Raw genomic sequence first — 23,910 nt, forward strand, 5'->3', positions numbered from 1 at the left:
TAGCTTGTTACTGGTAAAAAATCAGGTGCCTGCTATTCTAGATTATAAATTTCAATACGAAACTTATCACAAACTTATTGTTCATAAAAAATATATAGCAGTTATGTAAAAAATGAAACTCATGTTATTTAGAAATTTTGTTTGGTATGTTAAGGGTCTGAAAGCCTACCCGTTGCTAAATTTACTGAGCTTTCCTTTTTTCGGCACGGTAGTGAAACTAAACGAAATTTTCTTTAGTATCGACGAATACTTAAAACCCTAAAATACATGCCTTCCATTACATGTTTATCTTTCAGTGAATGGAATAAAGCGTGGTATTTAGTGCGATATAGAAGTCGTATTTGTGCTACTTGCTTGGCCTACGATTTTTCAAGAATATTTCCATTTATAACTTAAGTCATAGGCGCTGCTTTAGCTGCTAGGTTGAAGGTTTTGTTCGATATATATTAGGGTCAGTTTTATTTGAATGTCCTACCTAAATTACTCGTCATCACACAGATGGTAATCATAAATGGTGCTGTAGCAGACTGTAGGTTGGTGAGTGTAGACCTAGATGATACAAACTGCTAAGTCTGGTAAGTCAGATAAGGTGGACAACCTGAAAATTATATTATTTGAGCTAGCGGACCCAGCCACGCGTTGCTGTGGCTCAGAAATTAAAATTTATTAAAATATATGTAAATTCTATATTCAAACGCGCCATCTATAATCAAGAAAAAGAAATACGGCATCTACCGGATATCTGTGCAACTTAGATGCCAAACTACTATCTTATAGAGAATTAGAAATACGGTGCAATCTACCGAATATCTGTGCAGCTTAGATGCTAAACCGATCTATTAGGATTTTATAGAACTAACCAATAAATATACACTAAAGTCGTAAAATAAACATTTAATTATCAATAACAAATATTGAGATCAATAACTGAGATAAAAACTACCAAACTACAGATACAAAGTTTGATAAAAATTGGTTCAGTAGTTTCGGAGTTTATCGCTAACATACATCGTGACACGAAATTCTTGTATATATTGGTATGTTTCTGCTTTCTTCATATTTTACGGGTAATACATATTTTACTATCAGCGATTCCAATCAACGGCGCAACGATCGAAAAACTCAACATCTTATTCCTCCCACCCCCTAACTGGTGACCCCGAGCATGAACATCGGCGCAACCTTCATCGTCATCATCACTTCCTCAAGCTTTCGAGCAACGAGTTATACAGCTAGCCAGAATTTACGGCTACTACGGATATCCTGACCACCAGAATGCAGCGGACGCGCATTCCTGGTCATCGCCCACAGCCTTCTCAGCGACTTTGGCACAGCACACTGCACTTCGGCCGGTCTGCAAGCAGAGACGAACTTCTCTCCTGGTCGATGCAGCAGCAGCCACTACGCAGCACTCCGACTCACTGGAGCATATGCAGCATCACCGCAGACAGTTCCGACTCACCGTGAACTATGCGGCATCTGGTTCCGACTCACTGGAACATCACTGGCCCGGCAAGCATCAGAAGATCTATGGACGACTCAACCTGCTATCGACCTCCGGTCTCGGAGGGGAGTGATGTAGCAACATCTATCAACACACTAACTACGTAATTAGAGAAAAACTTACGTATGCGTAAAACTTACGTGCTGTGTGGCTACGGCACTAAAGAATTTAGCCACCCCCTCTCTTCCCGTGGGTGTCGTAAGAGGCGACTAAGGGATAACAAAGTTCCACAACCACCTTGGAACTTAAGAAGCCGACCGATGGCGGGATAACCATCCAACTGCTGGCTTTGAAATACACAGGCCGAAGACGGGCAGCAGCGTCTTCGGTGCGACAAAGCCAGTACTGCGGTCACCAACCCGCCTGCCCAGCGTGGTGACTATGGGCAAAACACATGAGTTCACGTTATTTTTAGCGTAAACTTGTGGAGGCCTATGTCCAGCAGTGGACTGTATAGGCTGTAATGATGTAATGCTTACGTATGCGATATGCTACATCACGCTATCAGAGTTTTCAAAATGATTGAGTATATATACAAGAACCCAACAACAACCGTTGGGACGGTAGCCCGCCAGACACAACACCCGTCTGGTCGGAGGATCCTCCCTTTTCGATGGCGGACGTGATTGCTCACATCACGTTCCTCTCGCTACCAAAACAGCACTGGTTTGTGGCTATTGCGCTGGTGGGGGCCGGTTCGATCCGTGAACATAACAAACATTTCTATTGGCCATACAGATTTTGCCGTGGTCTGGGTGTTTACGGGTCTCCCCACCGTGCCTCAGAGACCACGTTAAGTCGTCGGTCCCGGTTGTTATCATGCACAACTGAAAGCGATCGTTACTCGTAGTAAGAATATATCCGCAAACCAGCACTGGAGCAGCGTGGTGGATTAAACTCTGATCCTTCTCCTACATGGGGATATAGGCCTATGCCGAGCAGTGGGATATTACAGGCTGAAGTGAGTGAAGCGTCGCTTTCCAATTTCATGTTCTGTCAATTTTTTTTTTACAAAAAGTCACCTCAATGATTAGTGTAGCAGTAACTATTAGCTTCAATCCAGATAAAATCAAATAGTTTATTCTGTAGTTCTACATAAACCATAAGAATAAAGTTAACTAAAGTTAACTTTAAACTTTTTAATAGCAACATTAAAACAGATCAAATTGTCAACATGACCATTTAGGGCCTGCTTCACTAGTTGTGGTTAATGATAACTGACAGATGACAGTATCCGACAGTAAAAAGTTTTTGATTCATTATTCTTTTTTACTATCTAATTCTACTATATTTATGAGATATTTCTATTCGCACATATTAATCTTAATATTGTAGTTTATTCATTGAAGAGAAACAAGTCCTACTGGCCTATTCTACCCACACCCCTCCCGCTGTCAATGTCTATTTTAATCGTCATTTGTCAAATGGCGTTATCCACTACTGGTGAAACAGGCCCTTAATATTTTAATCCTAGTACACTAATAAAATTGTAATTACCAAATCATTGCTAATTACTTAATTAGTTATGTAGTCTTGTCACGGCTTCTTTACTATAACTAATGATGCATATTGCATGGATGTCATTAAATACTTATATGTATATTATATTCTTAATCTAAAAAATCTTAGTTGGTATGCTATGCCACCGTTTTTTAGATTCAGTTTATATATGGAAAGTTTTTTTCTGTTACTCTTATAAAAGAAAAAAAAATACTAACATAGCAACATTTTCATACATTTGGGTTCTATGTTTTTATATCGCATTATCTATGCTACCTCGCAATCGCAAGTCTTACGTGAGTCGAATCGGTTTTTTGTGTCTTATAAGAACAAGTTTAAAATACAAGTAAATACACTAAGGTTTATACAAGGTATAATACACGCAAAAGTTATTTGCAGGTAATTTTTAAAACATAGAACTCGTTACCATTTTTGTATTCTTCTTTATATGTTTTGAGGTTATACCATCAAATTCCGAAACACTATTGTAAATTAATATGATTTTACGTAATAATTTACTTTAGGTGGAATATTTTAATGAATAAAATAAAAACACTAAATCTTTGGGCATGAATACAAAGTCTAGTTTTAATAAAAAGTTATTATTGTATGGTGTAACAACACAAAAGATTTCATTATATGTACATGTTAATTGGATATATTTGCCCTTTATTTACATTTGTATTTTCGTATTCCAATTTCAGAAATGGCAGCACAACTCTTCAACCGTATTGGCCAAGTTGGACTGGGAATGGCTCTTGTTGGCGGAGTCGTAAATTCAGCTTTATACAATGGTACAAAACCTTTAATAACTAATATTAAGTTGTTACTAAAGAAAAAAATTAACTTAATCTTCCAGCCAATTTACTATCGCACGATGGCTGAAAGAAAATTGTTCTAGATATGTCTACCATTGCTAACTTTTACAAATAACTTTACGGAAATTTTAAGTGCAATGAAAATTTATGTACAATTTACGAATTTTTATTTATTACATATTTATCATTGAATATGATTACAGTGGATGGAGGTCATCGGGCAGTAATATTTGATAGATTTGCTGGAGTCAAAAATTTAGTTGTAGGTGAAGGTACTCACTTCTTCATTCCTTGGGTACAAAAGCCTATCATATTTGATATCAGATCCAGACCCAGAAATGTTCCTACAATCACTGGAAGTAAAGGTAAGTAACCCTTGATAATCTTAAGAGTAAATTTTACCTAATTCATTTTTTTTAAAGAGTAACGCCGAGTTGCACGAAAAGAAATTAAAATTTAAGTAGTGATTAAACTAATTTAATCGCAAGAATTGTTGAAATTCTTGTGATTAAATTAGTTTAATCTCTACTTAAATTTTAATTTTGTTTCGTGCAACTCGGCTTAAGTCTACCAAATCTATGTGCTTAATAAGTGTTAACTTCACTTTGACTATAATTTATTAAAAACAAATACTATTTGAATTTGGAAAACGACAGTTCAAAAATGCTTTTGTAGCCTACTTGAGTAGAATAAATTTAGATTTTGAATTTATACAAAAACAAAATCTGAATACATTTTGACTTTGTAAAAACTAATAATTCTTGCTTACAGATCTTCAAAATGTAAACATCACACTCCGTATCTTGTTCAGACCTGTGCCTGATCAGTTACCGAGAATTTACACTATCCTTGGTATCGACTATGATGAGAGAGTATTGCCATCCATTACGTCTGAAGTTTTAAAAGCAGTGGTTGCACAGTTTGATGCTGGAGAATTGATCACACAGAGAGAAGTATGTAATATATTAGAATGTTAATTATGACATCTTTAAAAATGTAATCTTTTTCTTTATTTGAAAGTCACTAAGTAAAATTAATTACAATTATTGACCAATAAAAGAAATTTTGTAGGTATATACAATAACTATTAATTATCAAATATACTTCTGATAAAATAATCATATCCGTAAATTGACTATTATAATTTTCTCATAGAAGTAAAAGTAATATGTAACAATAAAACAATGCTGAATTAGTAAATTATGATTTTTTGTGTTTCAGATTGTGTCACAAAAGGTTAACGAGAGTTTAACAGAGAGGGCGGGGCAATTTGGCTTAATTTTAGATGATATCTCAATCACACACTTGACCTTTGGAAAGGAATTCACCCAAGCTGTCGAGTTGAAGCAAGTTGCGCAACAAGAAGCAGAAAAAGCCAGATTTCTGGTAGAAAAAGCGGAACAACAGAAGAAAGCCGCCATTATTTCAGCAGAGGGTGATGCTCAAGCCGCTGTCCTTTTAGCCAAATCATTCGGCACAGCTGGTGAAGGTCTAGTTGAACTTAGACGTATTGAAGCAGCAGAAGATATTGCCTACCAACTTTCTAAATCAAGAAATGTTACTTATCTTCCACAAGGCCAAAATGTACTGCTAAACCTTCCGGCACAGAATTAATTTAAAGCAAGTTTAAATTGATGGTAGATATATAAGGTCCACGAGTGCATTTGCATTATTAAAGTAAGAGGAAAGAATGTTGCATTTTGAAAAGTTCATATTGTTCCAACAGAAATGTAGTCGTGTATTAGCTTTATAAATTGTAATTACGGATTAAATAAACTATAATTTGTTGAATTTGGTTTTTCTTTGTAAACTAGCATAATTTAAAATTTACATAAAAATATATCTGGCTCCTGTGATGAGTAATATTAGTATTTACCCTTATAGAGTTATAATAAATACCCTTTGTGCAATTTTAGGGGGGCATTATCAGAAAAAAAATATGAAATTTTTTAGTCAAATTCACATACTTCTATCTGCTAGTTTCAGAAATAACTTTTTTGCAAAGCGATATAACTATTAGATAAATCGTGAATATAGATATTTGTCCAGTTCTCCCTTTGTTAGTAAAAAATAATTAGTAGTATTCAACACTATTTTTCATATATATACTTTTGAAGCCTACATAAATAAAATAAATTTTGATTTTGAATTTGTACAAAAACAAAATTTGAATGCATTTTGATTTCCTAAAAAGCAATAATTCTTGTTTACAGATTTTAAACTATTTATACTACTTACTTAATCGAATCGACAGCTGATGTTTGTCATGTGGTCACTTATAAATTTCATTGAGATCTGATCACTACTTTTTGAGTAATCTTTGATAACGCGCAGTTACTTCAGTATTTTTTCGTCGATCTACGTTGTATTACTCGTCGATGTAATTGAAGTCGGTTTTTTTTTTCGTTTGCGAGCAAACACAATTATTTTCGTCAACTACATTTAAAATTAAATTTTTTACCAAATAACGTAAATGTACATTGAAAGAGAATGTTTTACTCTACAAAAGAAGACACTCCAATTGAACCTAGCCCATTTAATTCACGAACAAGAATGTTTTGAAACCTTGTTTTTCGTCAACTGTAAATAATGATTTTCGAATAGTATCATTTGTAACAAGATGCACAGATATATTCACAATTCATTTGAAACAAGTACAAATAATAAAGATATAATTTAAAAAAATGGATTTTGAAACAGAGCACTTACTTAGCGACTGTCTGAAAGGCTTACTCCAACGGTCAATGGAACGGCCAATGGTCTTAGAAAAAAAACGAGATGGTAATCTAATTTACTACGATTTAGTCAAGAGGTGTGGCTCAGTTAAGTGACATCAATTCTGCTTTATAAAAATAAGGACCTTATTTTCATAACGCAAGTAGACAATAATATCCTGATCGTGATTATCAGTTATCACAGGCCATAAATTAATCGTATTTTGACTATTTAATGTATGTAGAAAATTCTCTGCGTTTTATATTTGTCAGAAAGGGTATATTATAATTACTGATATGGTGAAAGAATAAAAAGATTTTATTGAGGTAGGTAGCACAGCAGTAAATATCTAATAACCATCTTGGTCAAAATTTGGAGCAGCCTGACTACGGAAGTATCACACCTGTGGTAAGAGAGCCAGAGCTACCTATATAGGAAAAGGTAAGGGGGGTTAGAATTAGCAATGTGCTTGCAATGATCCTAATGTTGAAGGCACCTAGCTAGTATGTCTGCTTATCACCAGACACCATGTTGGTTTATCTTTACACTACAAAAAAAGAACAAAAATTTGAAAATTATATTTTAATAATATTTGAATATTCTTTCTTCATATCTTTAAATAAATAGATCTAAATTAGATTCTATAGACACTTCTTTATCTTTATCTAACAAATAGTCTTTTTGAATTTTGTTACAAAATAAATTCTCTTTACTGCAGGCTTCTTTTATATACTCTATTTCAGCATTATTTAAATCACCAGGAAGTGTTAATTTGCATATATTAACATTCACTTTAAAGTTTTTAATTAGATTGTCTACTTCTGTTTTAAAACTATCGCTTATTGTATTTGAGTTATCAATTTTATTTTCTATCAGGCTAACTTTACAACAAGAATCTCTCGTTTTAGCGAGGAGTGATAATTCAGCTACTATCTTTTCATTGTCAGGACAAAGCTCTAGAGCTCGTTTTAATCGTTTCTCTGCTGCATTAAACTCACCTATCATTCTTAAGGCCTTAGCACTCTGAAAAAGAACCTTTTCATTATTCCAAAGCCTATTTAACCTTTTCAGTTCGTTACATATTGTACAAGCTTTTAATGGTTGTTTTATTTCATTATAAGAGACCAATAAGTTAATGTACAATTTGATTAATAGTTTTTCTTGTATCTGTTCTTCATTTTCATCAGCCAATCGACATCTGTGTAACATATTGACTCCTTTCCTAAACAACTGTATTGCTGCAGTGTAGTTTTTTGTCTTATGTAATGTAATACCTGAAGCATATAACATTTTGACTTCACTATATACCCTGTTAAAGATATTAGGCTCAGAAAAATCTAATTTCCTGTAACAATAAATGTTCTATTAAAAAATATAAAAAAATCAAAACCAAATTAAATTGAATAACATAATTTTCTTACCCTTCTTTAGGAGTTTTGAAAGATTTTATAATCTTTATATAAAAAATACAGTCAGCCTTAGGTTTAATTCTGGGTGGTACACCCAATTCTCCATACATAACTACATGGGACAAAAGAAATACTGCCATCTCACCAACTAACATTGACTGTATGGCCATTTGTATACCTGGGAGCAAGCCATTTTCATTTAAGTTTACTACCTGAAAATTTTGAACTTAATTTAATAGGTTCATAAAATATATTTTTAAATCTAAAAAGAATGTGCATCTCCAAAACAAATATCACTGTATCTTTTAACCAACACATTTCAGATTTACACACAAACTTTCCATGCCAACTCTGTAGTCAGTCAACACACTTGAAAGATGATCATTGCTGTTCAATAAGTACCATAGTTTACTTGCTATAACTACGCATTGCACCTGAGAGACACGTGTTTATCTTTTGTGTAACTGTGTGATTTTGTTTTTGTTACTTGTCATAATATATATCGACTGTCCCTACGTATAATATCGAAATTGAAAAAAGGCACTTTACATTTTTTACGCTGAATGATTTGTTACGTATCGATAATGAGTATAAACTCATGAAAAATGTGATTTTATGTGTATTTTATAGCACTTTCTCTTTTTTCCTTTGAAAATATACATAAAAAGTAGTTTTTTCATGCAATAAAAAAATAAAAAAATTTCAGTTTCAATACTGTACGTAGGGGCAGTCGATATTAACATGTATATGTACTTAACGTTGTATTAAGTTATCATCACTAATCATTACATGGTTTTTAGGAGTATTTTAATGCCAGAAGGTCAAACAAACAATAATTCCTAAAATAATAATTTAAAAAATTACCATTCTCAAGTAGTTGGTACATCTATGTTCTATTTTAATGGACCCTAAATCCTGGCATCGCATTAGCTAAACCTTTAAAGATGGTATATATGTTCTTTTCATGTGATGAAGATGCTACAAACACCACAACTGATAAACCTGAGATATTATGTTCTACAACGAGACTAAAAGCATTTTATTGTATTGTAATTATATATTTTGTGGAATTATAATATAACTTATTATATAATTTAAACTCAGTGTTTTGTCAAAACAATAAAATGTTTACATCGTGGATGAAATCTAGACTATAAATCGCTACTTCCTACTTTCTTAAGAGACTGATGAAGAACCTACAGATAAAGGTTTGCATTACTGTGGCTTACGTTCAGTAAAAATAAAAGAATATTGTAGATGATGTATATCAAGTGCAAAAGACCTCTTGTGGTGAACATAAAAAAGATGTTAACTTAGTTGTTTGCAAAAACTATTAGTAATTATTGAGTTTTCCACTATTTTTCTTAAGTAGAGAGTGATTTTACCAAAATTCATTAGTCACTAAGATGAAATATTACAAATCTGGCCTATTTTTCGAAAAAAAAATTCATAAACTTTTTTAAATTCTAACATAACTCAACAATAAACAAATAATATTTACCTGCTTGTGTTTCGTTTATTAAATAATAATCTAAAATTGAACCGAAGATAATACGTATTAGTATAAAAAATTGTGCGCCTCTCAGGCACATATTTCTTTTCTGTATTAAAAAATCTTAACTTTCTAGGGTTTAAAAATATAGATATTCCTCTGTTCTTAAATTAGCCAACCTAATGTTTATATTTAAGGTAGCAGGTACATATAATATGAATCTTATACAATCCTTGAACGGAAAGCAAGGACATTGTCAACTGTGGCTACAGAGCAGTTGTTAACAATTTTGTTAATATATTTATTACCAATAGTCTTACCAAAGGTTTATATGACTTTGTATAGTCAAAAGGCTCTGATTCATTTTCCCAATAACCAGCAAAACTAACTGACACAGTCCATTCTTTGCCCAAAAGTTGCCCTCCGCCCTCTTCTAATATCTTTTTCTTAACATGTCCATTTTCATCCACTGTTTGTAATTGTTTCTCGAATTCTTCAAATGAAGTCACAGGCTCTCCAATATAATTAGTTCTTTTATCTTCATTATTATTGGTATCACCAATAAAGTCCATATCATTATAGTCTTCATTTATATGAAGTACTGAACCAGTTGTAAATAATTTGCTGTAATAATGTAAATAAAAATTTAATTGTTAACCAACAATAAATCTATTCTATTATTTCAAGCCTTTAATACGAATTATTATGAAAAATAAAAGTAGAAGTCTAGAATAATTTTATCACTATTAAACTAAGTTTTTTAACAAAATCAAATAAAATATATGAACACATACCCCAAGTCCAAACCATTTTCTAACGCTAGACTAGGCCCAGTTGTATCCATTTTATTGAGTTTTCGTAGAATTCTAAGTTACCTAATACTTTTAATAATTTTCATTAACTTTTGAGTGTTTTGACCATAGATCAGGGGGTGGACAGTTACATAGTAGCGTTGGGCGTTATTTAACGTAATCGGTTTCAGTAACTAGTTACGAAGCTAATAACCATGTACGTAGTTTCGTCGATACGAATGGAACGATTATTTTACGTACACAGTTTTATTAAAAACTTGACACAACGACCGGCGCATAAGCGGTTTACCTAATAACGTAACAGATTACTAATACTATACATTACAATACGCAGGTACGCTTACGCGTAGGATAAAAAGAGATGGCTATAAGTACTATAGGTGCATCTTTGTTTTCGAATATGCTCATGCGATTTTGTACGCAATTACTATGAGCTTAAGTTTATTTTAAGTACAGTTCTTTTAAAGAAATTTTAATTTCGATCGTGTTTCTTTTTAAATATTTTCGAATTTACTATTTAGTATTATGACAGTTGACGCGTTGAAGTATATACTAAAAAGTATGGGTTTTTTGTTGTATTTTTAATTATATGTATGTATCTCGAAAAATAATTAAAAACTGTAATACATAAAATCAAATGAACTTCTAAATACGCCTGCATCGATTATTATATCTACATCTATCATAAAAATCAAAAAAGTAATTTAAATAACATATTTTGCAGCCAGTCGTAAGCCTGGATGAAGTATGAAGGAAAGTTAATTTGATTATACTATCCATCAATATTAACGTACGTAACGCCATTCGTATGTATAACAATTTATAACATATAACTACTTCATAACCATAATACAAACAAAAGTAATGTAACTGATGCTGTATACAGAAATAACTAGTTACGAAAAATAAGCAGTTTCGAAACTAGTTACGCGTATCCACGAAACTACGTACAACCAAGAAGCGTACAACCGATTACACATAAAAGACGTTACGATCCACGACTAGTTCGTTGTGTCACCGCGTGTCAACAGGTCAGTGAACCTATAGTTACACATGCTGTAATAAAATTTTATAAAAAAAAATCTTATTTAGTTTGTTTGAAAGATCTTTTTTTAGATTTTGATGCCAGGAATTTTTTGATGGTTTGAAATACTCCTATAAGTTAGTATTACCGGTGGTATCAATTATCGTTGTATTATCATCCCCATCCTGTATATACATTTATAATTGACGGAATCATTTTGTAGAGGGCGCTAGTGTTTACAGTTAACAATAAAACCTGCAAGAGGGCACTCTTCTGTTTATGCAAGTTATTTTACTCTTTGCCATAGATTAAGATTAGGCTGTGACAAGAAGCTTCATGGGCTGTGGGCATGGCGATCTGAAATCTATTAATCGAAGAATCGATTCCTCTGACTAAATGAATCGATTTTTTTAAATCGATATGATGTACTGAATCGATTCAGTGAATCGATATTTCACCCTTGAAAATCGACATTCGATTTTTTCTGTTTTGGTAAATACCATAAAATTATTTACAATTAGCTGATAGTACTCGTAATATTACGATGTTGCCGCTTAAAGGGTTAATTACTCAAAAACTCGCGAAGTAGTATTCTTTGTATCCACTTTCTCAGTTCATTCACTATCTATCTATTCATCATATTTTCTCTTTCTATTTGCTATCACTCGCTCATCTCTTTCTCTATACACCCTCATCTTTTATGACAATGTACTCTTAAATAATTGTTTTTGCTCGCAAACGAAAACCGACTTCAATTACATCGACGAGCAATACAACGTAGATCGACGATAAAATAGTCAAGTAACTACGCGTTATCAAAGATTACTCAAAAAGTAGTTATCAGATCTCAATAAAATTTATATGTGACCACATGACAAACATCAGCTTTCGATTAAATTAAAAATTATTAAAATCGGTACACCCAGTAAAAAGTTATGGCGGATTTTCATGAGTTTCCCTTAATTTCTCTGGGATCCTATCATCAGATCCTGGTTTCCTTATCATGGTACTAAACTAGGGATATCTTCTTTACAACAAAAAAAGAATTATCAAAATCGGTACACCCACTAAAAAGTTATTGCGGATTTTCAAGAGTTTCCCTCAATTTCTCTGGGATCCCATCATCTGATCCTGATTTCCTTATCATGGTACTAAATTAGGGATATCTCCTTTCCAACGAAAAAAGAATTATCAAAATCGGTACATCCAGTAGAAAGTTATGCGGTATAATACAACGTAGGACGACGAAAAAAAGTGTCAAGTAAAAACGCATTATTAGATATAACTCGAAAAGTAGTTGTTAGATCTCAAATAAATTTAAATTGGACCAATTGGCACACACTACCTTTCGATTAAAAAAAAATTGTCGAAATCGGTCCACACGGTCAAAAGTTCTGATGTAACATACAATAAAAAATAATAAATAAAAAATACAGTCGAATTGAGAACCTCCTCCTTTTTTGGAAGTCAGTTAAAAATATTTCGATTTCACGCCTTACCTCCAAATGATTTTATATTTGTTAAAAAACAAGTTAATGTTCGCTGTTTTAAGACTGATGTAGAAGCAATAGAAGAAGCCACGCTATTAGTATCCGAATTATCAACATTTTGCGAATCTAGAACTGGCACGATGTCTAACGTCGTTTGGATTGGTTATCTATCTCTAACGCTATATAACGCCATCTAGTATTGAGTAGAGAGTTTCATGCTATCGCTGTCTTTGTGTGGTTTCAATGGTTGTCGCTAGATGGCGCTAGTTTCTTTGTGTTTCGTAACAATACATATAAATATGGAATTGGTTTTGAGTTTTTGGTTTTTGAGATTCAAACATTCCATTATTCCAAATGGGCAATCTTAAGTTGACGGAGACAACTCAGATTTTTATTTTTTGCTATTTCAATTTGGTCGTCGATTTTCTTCATTGTTCGATCAAAATTTTTTTGTTCCTATTTAGTTTTTTTTAATTGTCAAAAATTGACTCAAGTTAGCACTAAATATTGACTTTTCATTTTTTTTTTTGCTATTTCAATTGTACGTCGATTGTTATCTTTAAGTATCCCTTGAATAAATCCTAATTTATTTTTTTAATCAATACATATACAATTTCATTTTCTAATTTCCTATCCATATATTATTAGTTTTTGTTAAAATAAAATCTTGTTATGAATCTTTTAATTCAGTATTTTTTATAGGAAAATAAATATTTCCAACTTGTTACACTTTATTGTTGACCACATATTTTGGTTTTGAATAAAGTCATAGGGATGTTAATATGAAAGGTTAACTATAAAAAAACTGTAGTTGTATTAATAATTAACATAAAACTTTTCTGTTATACGTAAGATAAAAAATTTCTGTGACAATATACTAAATAAATAAAAAGACAATGACTTCTTAAAAAAACTAAATTTATTCATATATAAAGTAATAATAGTTTCTAATATAAATTTATGACCGCCGCTTATGTTTTATCGTCTGCCCAAGTACAGCAATATACGATGATATAAGATCATCCATTTTATAACCCAACGATGTTTCACATAAGATCTTAGTCCCACGAACAAAGTTGCCCATTGTCATGTGGAAGAACGTGTTCCCAGAGGACCAATTAGACAGTTGCGAAAATGGATATGTCACTAGTAAATCCTGCAATAATAATGAAAACACCTTATTGATATTCTTTAATACATATCAAATAGAATTTAAATAGTAAAAAGTAGCTACACTACTTTTATTATAACAATAGGTGAAGATTACAATGTAAAATCATACTTTTTCTCTCAATTCAAATTAAAGACATCAAATGGATTTTACTTACACGACTTTGGGGGTGTATTACACTGACTCCATTTCTATTAATTCCTATAATAACCATTTCTGGATAAGAAGGGTCTGACGTTTGCTTAACTTCAAAAAATGCTGTTCCAAACGTTGGTAGCTGATAAATTTTCCTTAAAAATTGTTCTTTCGCTTCCTCGATGGTCATAGTACCTTGCTTAAAGTAAGCCGCACTGATTGTCGATTTCCATTGCGAATTCGTTTGAATACCTATAATATCAGGTGGTATAAACTCTTCCAGCATATGCGTTATTTGAAGCAATGCAGATTGATCAGTGCCATATCTTGCTCTATAAATGAGTGCAGCTAACTCAATTAGATCCTGTTTCGAAGTTTTATGATAACCGCGTAAATACTTTGGAAGTTCTTGAGGGAAGTAAAATATTTGATCCGCATTCTTATCTCTGCCAGGTACAGTGTTAATCCAAAGCTTCTTCATAAAGAATATTTGGTAGTTCATCTGTAGTTGGTTCCCTGCTGAAATAAGTAAAAACAAAACATGATTAGAGTCACTTGCAAGTAAAAGTACAAATCAAACTTCATCTTTACTTACCTCCACGTATAGGACGTGTTTGTTTCATCCACTCAACTAGTTCATGAATAAAATCAAAGAAATAATAATTTTCTGGAACAGAAAAGACTTTATCTACGATCTTTACGAATAAACTAAAGCCATCACTATTTTTGAGATTAAGTCGTCCAGTTATTTGCTCACAAAGCTCTCTAGCTTTTGTAGATGAATCAACTTCGAAGGCTTCATCGGTGTCGTCGGGGAAGTATACTTTATGGTATATTTGCATACTTCTATGTTGTATAGCTTCTACTTCTACGATATATGGAGCATATATTCTTGGTCCACCTTTCTGTATTTTAAATATACGTTTTAAACAATCTTTTGCTATAGGATGTGGTCGTGTTTTTAAGAACTCGACTACTTCTTTTATTAAAACTTGACCACAAGCGAAATTACCAGTGGCAAGCCACATTAATTCCCATCCTCTCTCTTCGCTAAGTTGTATTCTATTATTTGTTAGTTGCTTTATTATTTGGCAATAAATTTCATCCCTCATCAAGGGCTCTGTTGAAGGTTTGAATATTTCATCAGTATATTCCGTAGCAGATCTCACTTTAGGAGTTGGCATATCACCCATATACTTCAATATAGCAAGGAAAGACGCAACCGCCATTTTAGATAGTTTCTCATCGTTTTGTAATTTTTTCAGTAGCGGTTTTTTTATTGGGTCACGGGTATGTGCCCATAATTCACTTGTAACTGCTCTTTTAGCTGTTGTTAATGTTGATTGTCTTGATATTGTGATATTAGTATCATAATTTTCTCTGAAGTTCTCCTGGGCAAACTTTTCAAGAGTATACATTTTTTTCCTCTGTATTGTGTTGTACTTAGAATGAACCTTCTTGTCAGTGTTTATATTTCCTTTCTTAAAAACATCTAGAACTGCAGGAGAAGGCTTTGATAAAGTTGGCAAAATATAAACTTGTTCCGTTGGGAATAAACCTTCTTGACCATTACATTCACCATGACCCCATGTTGCGCTCATTAATGTTTCCCCAGTCGATTCTTGCAAAAGTGTAATCAGATCGCCTTTCTTATATTGAAGGAATGATGCTGCATCACTGTAACCTTGGGAATCACTTTGAGTTATAACATAAATTGAACGTCTCTTTAATCCATCAATCAAATATATAATAAGAGAGCTCATTTCACTAGCATCAACACTCTGAAAGACAAACTCTTCTTGTTGAATCGTCCTTATTGTTATTTTTCCAACTTTATCATAGTCTGTGTCATCATCATAAGCTACATACGTAACTTCTGGAAATGATATTTCTAGGAGTATATGCTCTGACTGATCTACGATATATATGCCAGTCCAATTAACAGCAATGATAATGAGATCCTTATTAATTGTGTCACCCTTTATTTTAATAGCTTCAAAGAATCTTGAAAATAGCATTGGCCACTTAATTTTAGCAAAAATAACAATATCTTCTTTACATCGAAGAGGATCAACCAAAGTTTGTACGCTTTGAGATGATTCAAAAGCTTTTGTCACAAGATGTTCCCATTTCGTTAAAGCAACGTCATTTGATTGGATAAATTGATTTGGTATATAGTTAACTATTACTTTTCGCAATACATTAGGATCTAAACGCGGTCCATACTCAATATAATGTTGTTGTGCCGCTATCATAGCTAAGTCTTTTTCAACGGTGCAACGGTATTCTCCAAATTTCACGCCTTTGACTACCTGATGGTAAATTAAATTTGTTGCAACCGGGTCGACAGCAGGGTTGTGCCAAGGAGTAAATATCTCTTTCCTGTAAAACAAACGCCAAGGAGCGTTCTTTTCAGGTGTTCCCTGTTCTCGTGCAAATTGTTCGCATTGTGAAATCGCATCCATAATATGTTCCGTTTCACTTCCTAGCGAAAGAACCTTGTCGTACAAAGTTATATAAAGTGAAAATCCAAACGTATCAGCAAGTTCAATATTATCCGCTATTTGTTGACAGACTTCTTCAGATGTAGTAGCAGAATCTGACTGAACTGTTTTAATCGTTTCATTCATTAATGTCACCGTTAGAAGGATTGGTTTCTTTGTTTTAGTTGCTTGCAATTCTAGCCAACTAGGAGGCTGGGTACGAGGGCCATTTTTGAACGTTCTTACAAGTCTACCTTCACAATACGGGGCATAACCAGGCGGACCCATTCGTATAAACGAACGTAGATACTTAATAAATCGCTCAGAAGGTGGAAAACAGCCAATACAAAGAGAGAGTAATATCCAACCTCGAGCGTAAGAAGCTTTTGAAGGGTTATTAGTCAACTGCTTGCATAATTGGGCAAAGATTTCATCTCTGTAAAAATAATGAATAGAAAAATACTACAATTACTCAATCTAAGCATGTATAGGATTGCTAATTTTTTTTTATGTTACCTATAGTGCTCACTAAAAGTATTTTTTCAAATTTGAATCTCTAATGACATAAAAATTGTTTATATGGTTGGTCAAAGTCAAACACAATTATGAAACAAATATTAAAACATAAATCATAAAACCTCCATTTCATGTGAGCAGCGTGTACAAACGTCAAAGCCGATTAAAGCATACGAGTCTGCTAGTTAATAAAATATTTAATATTATTATAAATTTTTTTAAGTTTCACTCAAACATTTACCTCAATTCTTTTCTGATAATACCATGCCCAATAATAAAGTGAAGTTTTTCTAAATTAGAGCTGCGTCGCGAATTTAACCACTTGCTGTACATGTCGTTCGTCATATCATCGTTCACTAAATTTTTGAAGAGTTCTTCATTTAGTTTAGTTCGTTTCTTTAGGGTTTTTTGGATCAATTTATTATTACTTTGTGCTTGCTCTTGGGATATTATATCCTAAAATAGTATAATTTACATTAAAAGTACCATAAAAAGAATTTACGTACAAAATTTTGTAATGTAGGAAAACTTACAGCAAATTCTTTGCTCTTTTGAAAAGCTCGGCCAACTGTATCATATAATTTACTCATCACTGGTACGTTGTCTACTTTATCATCCGTATACTTGGGTTCTGACAGATCACCCATAAACCTCAAAATGGTAATCCAAATAGCTTGTGATGCCATTTTATCGATTGGAGATGGTAAGTCCAAAAGAGAATGCTTCAGTGGTTTTCGAGAATATTGATAACTCATATTCCCCAGGAAATATGTTGCGGCAAACTTTTTAAAATCAAATTCATCGAATGGTTCTTCTTCTGGTTCCTTTGGCAATGGAATAACGCTTGAAATCATTGGTTTTTCTACTGTAGTCTGAAATATATATTTTTAAATAGTAAACAATTTAAGAAAACACCATTTAAAACTTTGTACTGTAAGTGGTTTATTACTGAGAGCTAAATAAACTCAAAAATGTTTCTGTCTGTGGGAAACATTTTTAATAAAATAATAACCGATTTACCATGCCAAATCCTGTACCCCTTACTGTGCCCGCTGGCGTTGCAGTGTCTTTCAAAAATCCAAATACGTCATCAACATATCTATCATCTATTATAGTAGAGTTTTGAACATTACTCTCAGGAGCAATTTCTTTAGATATCCAAATAGATGAAATAAGATCATTATATTTCTTTTCATATTCGTCTTCAGCTGCTTTAATATCACTTCCAAGACTTTGTTTCTCTTTTTTTAATTGTATTAAACTAGCCTTGATGATGTGTCCCTTTTCTTTAACTAGTTTTCTAACAAGATAGCCCCTACAATGAGCTTGAAGATGTTTGAAGAACTTCCGCAAGTTAGTGAAAGTTTTTCTTAATTCTCTAGATTTTACTACTGCTTGCAATCTAAGATATCCTCTTCTCATTTTTAAGAACCTGCTTCTGTAGCCACGAGCTCGGAAATGCTTTTGAATTACAATAGCTGCATTTCGCAACCGCAAGTATTTATTCCTACAGATCATTCTTCTGATGTTAGCCTGGACTCTTATTACTGCCGTGATTAATACCTTATGTCGTAATTCTTCAAGCAAAGTATCGTGATGATCTTTGAGAAAGACTTTCGTATGTCCGAGCCGAAAATCTTCGTCTTTTAGTACTTGACCACAAATTTTTTGAGTAGCATTTTTACAATCAGTCTTTTCTGCCGGTGGTATACCAGGAACAACAAGACGGTAGCGATGTACAAACTCAGCATAGGAATATCGTATAGGATAACCCGCTTGTCTTATTTTTGCAGTTTCCATTAAGCCTGCATAACGAAGTTGTCGAACGCATAATGTTCGATCAAAAATCTACAAAGATTTAAAACTTAGTTAATTTTAAGTAAGAAGTATAACATAACATTATATGTTTTGACTTACTCGCGGCTTTTTAAGTTCGTTCGGTTTGATACATCGAATAAAGAATGGATGGCACGCAAACAAAGCCTTCATAAGTGCTTCCAGTGATGTTTTAAATTTGTGGCTTAAAGATACAACTTTTCGACTTCCGCTTTGAGCTGTTACAGTTTCCGCGGAAAACAAATTTCTTAAAAACATGTTACTGGAGTCAAATATCATCTCCTTTATGTCTGGAGTTAACATATCTCTATTTTTATCTAGAAATCCTGAAATTTTAAACAGTTTTTTTTTATATAATTTGAGCAGTTTCATTAATAAATGATTAAATGTATAAAAATAGTTTAATATTTATTATTTATTTTTATTTTATACTTTATTGTACACCACAAATATATATACAAACAAAGCATGAAGATAGTTACAGACAGTGAAGTACAATGGGCGGCAAATATTTACCTTTAACTTCATACTGGACATCTCCAGCAAAGTGTCTAACACCAAACTTGTGTTCATGAGTAGATTTTGGAGTGATATAGAAACTCTTGTTACTGTGGTTACTATTTAGTTTTGACAGCAGGGTAAGATCAGTGCCCTTAGGAAATCTCGATTCTTCATCAATAAGTGACAGTATATTCATAGGTTTCTGTCCAATTAAGTCAAGAATTTCTTGATTGTCAATATAATTTATATTTGACCAAGTTATACCTTCTTTGGCATATTGTTCTTGTTCAATTTTGAAAATGTGCCTTACAAAAAATTGTTGTAAATTTTCGTTAGCGTAATTTATGCACAATTGCTCAAAACTATTTGACTCAAAATTTTCAAAACCGAATATATCCAGAATACCAACAGAACCACTAGAAAGTTGTTCGTCTTTATGGAGAGTTTTATTGATCATTTCTACGATATATTCAAAAATATGTCCATATATTGCTTTAACAAGAGCATCTCGACCTTCCATCGCAGCGCTTGCTGAAATGGGGGAAACAATTTTTTCTCCGTGAGCTATTATTGTTTTTCGAGTAAAAGCTTCACATAAGCGCGTTTTGTTAACTCCAAGAAGCCCAGCTACTCTATTTGCATTTAATGCATCAGGCACTTCAGATGATTCAATATTGTTTACATTAAATGCCTTAAACTTAAGATTTCCTAAGTGCAATATTGCAGCAAGAAGACTAAATATTCCCCAAACATCGTTGTCAGAGAAATTTAGAACTTTGAAAGCAGACCGTATATCTGAAAATTCTAACGCATCATTACGACCATCACATGTAAGCATATTTCCGGAGTTCAAATATTCAAAGTCTGCTGGTCTTCCTAATTCTAATTTCTTTTTTTCATCAGCAGACAATCCAGTGACCATCGAATAAAATATGTGGTAGTTTCTCTCTCCTTTATTTTGCCTCACAATCCTTGATTTTTCTAGAAGGTACTGATCAATGTTTCCTCCTTCGATAACTCCTTTTTTACTAAAGTAAATGTTGATATATTTTCCAAACCGTGAAGAATTGTCATTTTTAACTGTTTTAGCATTGCCGAAAGCTTCTAAAATTGGATTTGTTTCCTGAATTTGTTGTTCAATCCACGAATGCTTTCCACTAGCCGCAGCAAGATATTGTAATAACAATTTTGTACTTTCAGTTTTTCCAGCACCACTTTCTCCGCTAAAATAAGTATTTTATTGGTTATAAATAAATAGGTACAATTCACACTTTTAAGGTGGTAATTAAGATGGTACAGAAAATGTATTTAAAATTAAAAGTGTATGTGTTATCTGAACTAGTTACCTGTATCTCAGAACTATAACTCTATCTCAGAATTACAGAAAAATGGAAAAGGGATGTTAATAACATAAATTTAACACAGCTTTGATTAGAGATCTGTAAAGTTTTATGTATATATTGAAACGACGTAAGTAATACATACCTTATAACAACGCATTGATTTGTTGACGTATCTAATAATTCGCGGTATGAATCATTTCCAATTGCAAATATGTGAGGCGGTATATCTCCAATATTTCTATCTTGATAAAAATTAATTTGATCCATCGTATAAATTGGTAATATCTCATATGGGTTTATTGCTATCAACATCGAGCCAGTATATGTCTAAAATTGTAGATACAATAGTTAATATCATTATTATATGTTATAAAACAAAGTCGCTTTCCGCTGTCTGTATGCTTAGATATTTAAAAATACGCAGCGGATTTTGATGCAGTTTTCTTTAGTAAATAGAGTGATTTCGGTGGAATATTTATACATACATATATATTACGTGCATGATATAGTAGAGGAAGCCAGGATAGGTCGCTAGTAATTTATAATTAGGTTTTAACACTCCATAGGTACAATAGGTAGTGTGGTAGGTCCTATGATATATACGAACCTTTTTAATTTTATAGGACCTTATAATAAAACTTTAATATTGTAAAACTAATAAAAAGCAATATTGTCATTTTATTAATTCTTTCATACTTACTTAAAGCATTCAAAAATCGTGGATTTTGTCTCTTTCATAAATATGCTGTATTGAAAGGGACACATGCCTTTTTTAAACGGGATAACATCTAATGTCACACAAAATTACACGTTATAAACCAAATTACATCTTAAGTTTCGTGCACAATTAGTGTATTGGTAAGTTTATGTTTAAAATCACATATGTAAAAGGGACTTTAGATTATATAAGTATGGCTACTTTCAGTGTTTCTGTTTTTTTGTCAATTTTTATGGGGTTTTATTTTTTTATGCATCAACGCAAATATTTAAGTATTTTTTTAAAGTATAACCTATATTAGATACATAAAATTAAAAGGTTAAAATCGGTTTCTAAAATGAGTTTAAAAAGTATCTATCAGTGATTTAATATCTCCAATTCATAATCATTTCTTGTGTCCCTTTCATAAGTACCTACCTAAATTCAAAATCTAAAAGCTTGATTGAAATCTCGAATCCAATCACAATACATACTAATAAAAAAGACAGCAGCTTACAACATTTAAAAGAACACTTTACAGGGGTAATAAAAAACTTACTTTAAAGTACAAAAACAAATACGAGCTCAGCACCGCTTTGATTGCGTGAAGTTAGGAGTAAAAGAAAATGCATTGGTGCAGCTATACAATTAATATGATGTTGATTCAAAATTGTTTTTATTTTACAAGTAATTAACGCTGTGTAGCTACGGCAGTAAAGAATATAGCCACAATAGATAGATAACACAGTTCCACTACCACCTTGGAACTTATAAAGCCGACCGATGGCGGGATAACCATCCAACTGCTGGCTTTGAAATACACAGGCTAAAGACGGGCAGCAGCGTCTTCGGTGCGACAAAGCCAGCCCTGCGGTCAGCAACCCGCCTGCCCAGTGTGGTGACTATGGGCAAAACACATGAGTTCACTCCATTTTTAGTGTGAACTTGTGGAGGCGTATGTCCAGCAGTGGACTGTATTAGGCTGAACTGATGACTGTAATGATTTAAATAACAATCAAACACAGTCGTGACAGGTGCGACAAAGCCAGCCCTGCGGTCACCAACCCGCCTGCCCAGCGTGGTGATTATAGGCAACACGAGTCCTTGCCATTTTTGGCGCGAACTTGTGGAGGGCCTATGTCTATGGCCTCTTCTACTTTAAAATATCGCCATAAATCCCGAAAGCTTGTTAAGTCGTCGGCCCGGTTGTTATCGTGTACACCTGATAGCGATCGTTACTTATAGTAGAGAATATATTCATCAACCCGCATTGAAGTGGTGTGGTGGATTAAGCTCTGATCCTTCTCCTACATGGGGAAAGAGGCCTGTGCCCAGCAATAGGTTATTACAGACTGAAGCGAGAAAATATAAAACGATCGTTTTAAAGGATATTTATCTCATTTGATATTGTTGGAAATTTTAATATGTTATTTTTCGTGTATATGCTCAAAAATAACACAACACCGTTAAATCGTTCTGGTGTAACGGCGCGTGAATCTAAATGTCGGCGGTCGCGTGTTCGATGTCCACTCGGGCCAGTTCTATTTGTATGTGTAAAAATATTTTTGCTTCTGGGCTGGATGTCTATCCTTGTAAGTCTCCTCGGTGTATTAGATAGCGCTAAAGCTGTCAATTCCAGTTGTTATCATAGACATCTGATATCGATTGTTACTCGTGGAACGTTTCGGGTAAGCTCCTACATGGCGTAAGAGACCTCTGCCGACCGATCGGTGGGTCGTTATGGCGTGAACTAATTGTACTGATAAATTGTAAATTGAGATAATGTTAATATAAAAATATTTACATAAATGAGTTGTTGATTATAGCGTATATGTAAATTTCTCAGTATTGTATATTCCTGAAGTTCTCCAAGAGTTATCATATCTTCGACGCTTGATATTGAAGTAGCGTGTAGTGGCTTGATAACATTTGTAACATCCGTTGAAAATACTTCCCCATTGTCGTCTTTTACTTGTATTCTACCTCCTGAACTATTAAGTATTTTAACAGCTATTGGGATCTCAAATTCAGACTTCTTTTCTGGTGTTAACCAAACATAGTCCTTAAATATAAAAAGTATAAAACTTTAAGTATTGGCGAGTACTAGTTATTATTTTTTTGCATTACAATTTAGTATGGGAACTTACTGATAGTTGTATACGGTCTGCCATTATGAGCCACTTATTTGTGAGATTCACTTATTTGGAAAATATTTTTGCCTTACATCACTATCACTGTACCTATTAAGGAAACAAATGAAAACTGCTATATTATTATCAATGCTCTAGATTATTTTATCACTATTGTATTGATAAATCAACCTTATCTGAAATATTCGATGATACCGTTATAGAACTATCATACAGAACCTGATTATTGTATACTACTTACATTATTTATTTACATTTCATTGTTCATTATAGAATTTTTTTTTAAATTATTTTATTAATTTTAGGGAATTTTG

The 23,910-nt window shown here is 32.9% G+C and overlaps 3 protein-coding genes across 3 annotated transcripts; 1 reads left to right on the top strand and 2 right to left on the bottom strand.

The window, feature by feature from the left end:
- The first annotated feature begins 3,257 nt into the window (after positions 1-3,257).
- On the top strand, positions 3,258-5,613 carry LOC123669107 (protein l(2)37Cc). The gene is made up of 5 exons (XM_045602742.1): positions 3,258-3,375; positions 3,709-3,798; positions 4,026-4,187; positions 4,594-4,775; positions 5,044-5,613. The coding sequence occupies exons 2-5, from the start codon at positions 3,711-3,713 to the stop codon at positions 5,434-5,436; spliced, it is 825 nt and encodes a 274-aa protein (XP_045458698.1). The 5' UTR covers positions 3,258-3,375; positions 3,709-3,710; the 3' UTR covers positions 5,437-5,613.
- A 1,491-nt stretch (positions 5,614-7,104) lies between these two features.
- Positions 7,105-10,486, bottom strand: LOC123669108 (inactive peptidyl-prolyl cis-trans isomerase shutdown-like). The gene is made up of 4 exons (XM_045602743.1): positions 10,233-10,486; positions 9,759-10,062; positions 7,959-8,158; positions 7,105-7,882 (listed from the first exon to the last, which is right to left on the bottom strand). Exons 1-4 carry the CDS (start codon positions 10,280-10,282, stop codon positions 7,153-7,155), a joined length of 1,284 nt encoding a protein of 427 aa, XP_045458699.1. The 5' UTR covers positions 10,283-10,486; the 3' UTR covers positions 7,105-7,152.
- Positions 10,487-13,665: 3,179 nt separating this feature from the next.
- LOC123669109 (myosin-VIIa-like) lies at positions 13,666-23,617 on the bottom strand. Its single transcript, XM_045602744.1, has 11 exons — positions 23,594-23,617; positions 23,251-23,508; positions 20,892-21,076; positions 19,422-20,629; positions 18,987-19,231; positions 18,090-18,917; positions 17,603-17,941; positions 17,311-17,525; positions 14,666-16,989; positions 14,093-14,589; positions 13,666-13,920 (listed from the first exon to the last, which is right to left on the bottom strand). The coding sequence occupies exons 1-11, from the start codon at positions 23,615-23,617 to the stop codon at positions 13,723-13,725; spliced, it is 6,321 nt and encodes a 2,106-aa protein (XP_045458700.1). The 3' UTR covers positions 13,666-13,722.
- Positions 23,618-23,910: the final 293 nt, after the last annotated feature.

The sequence above is a fragment of the Melitaea cinxia genome, chromosome 3 (assembly GCF_905220565.1).
Source record: "Melitaea cinxia chromosome 3, ilMelCinx1.1, whole genome shotgun sequence".
Lineage (NCBI taxonomy): Eukaryota > Metazoa > Arthropoda > Insecta > Lepidoptera > Nymphalidae > Melitaea > Melitaea cinxia.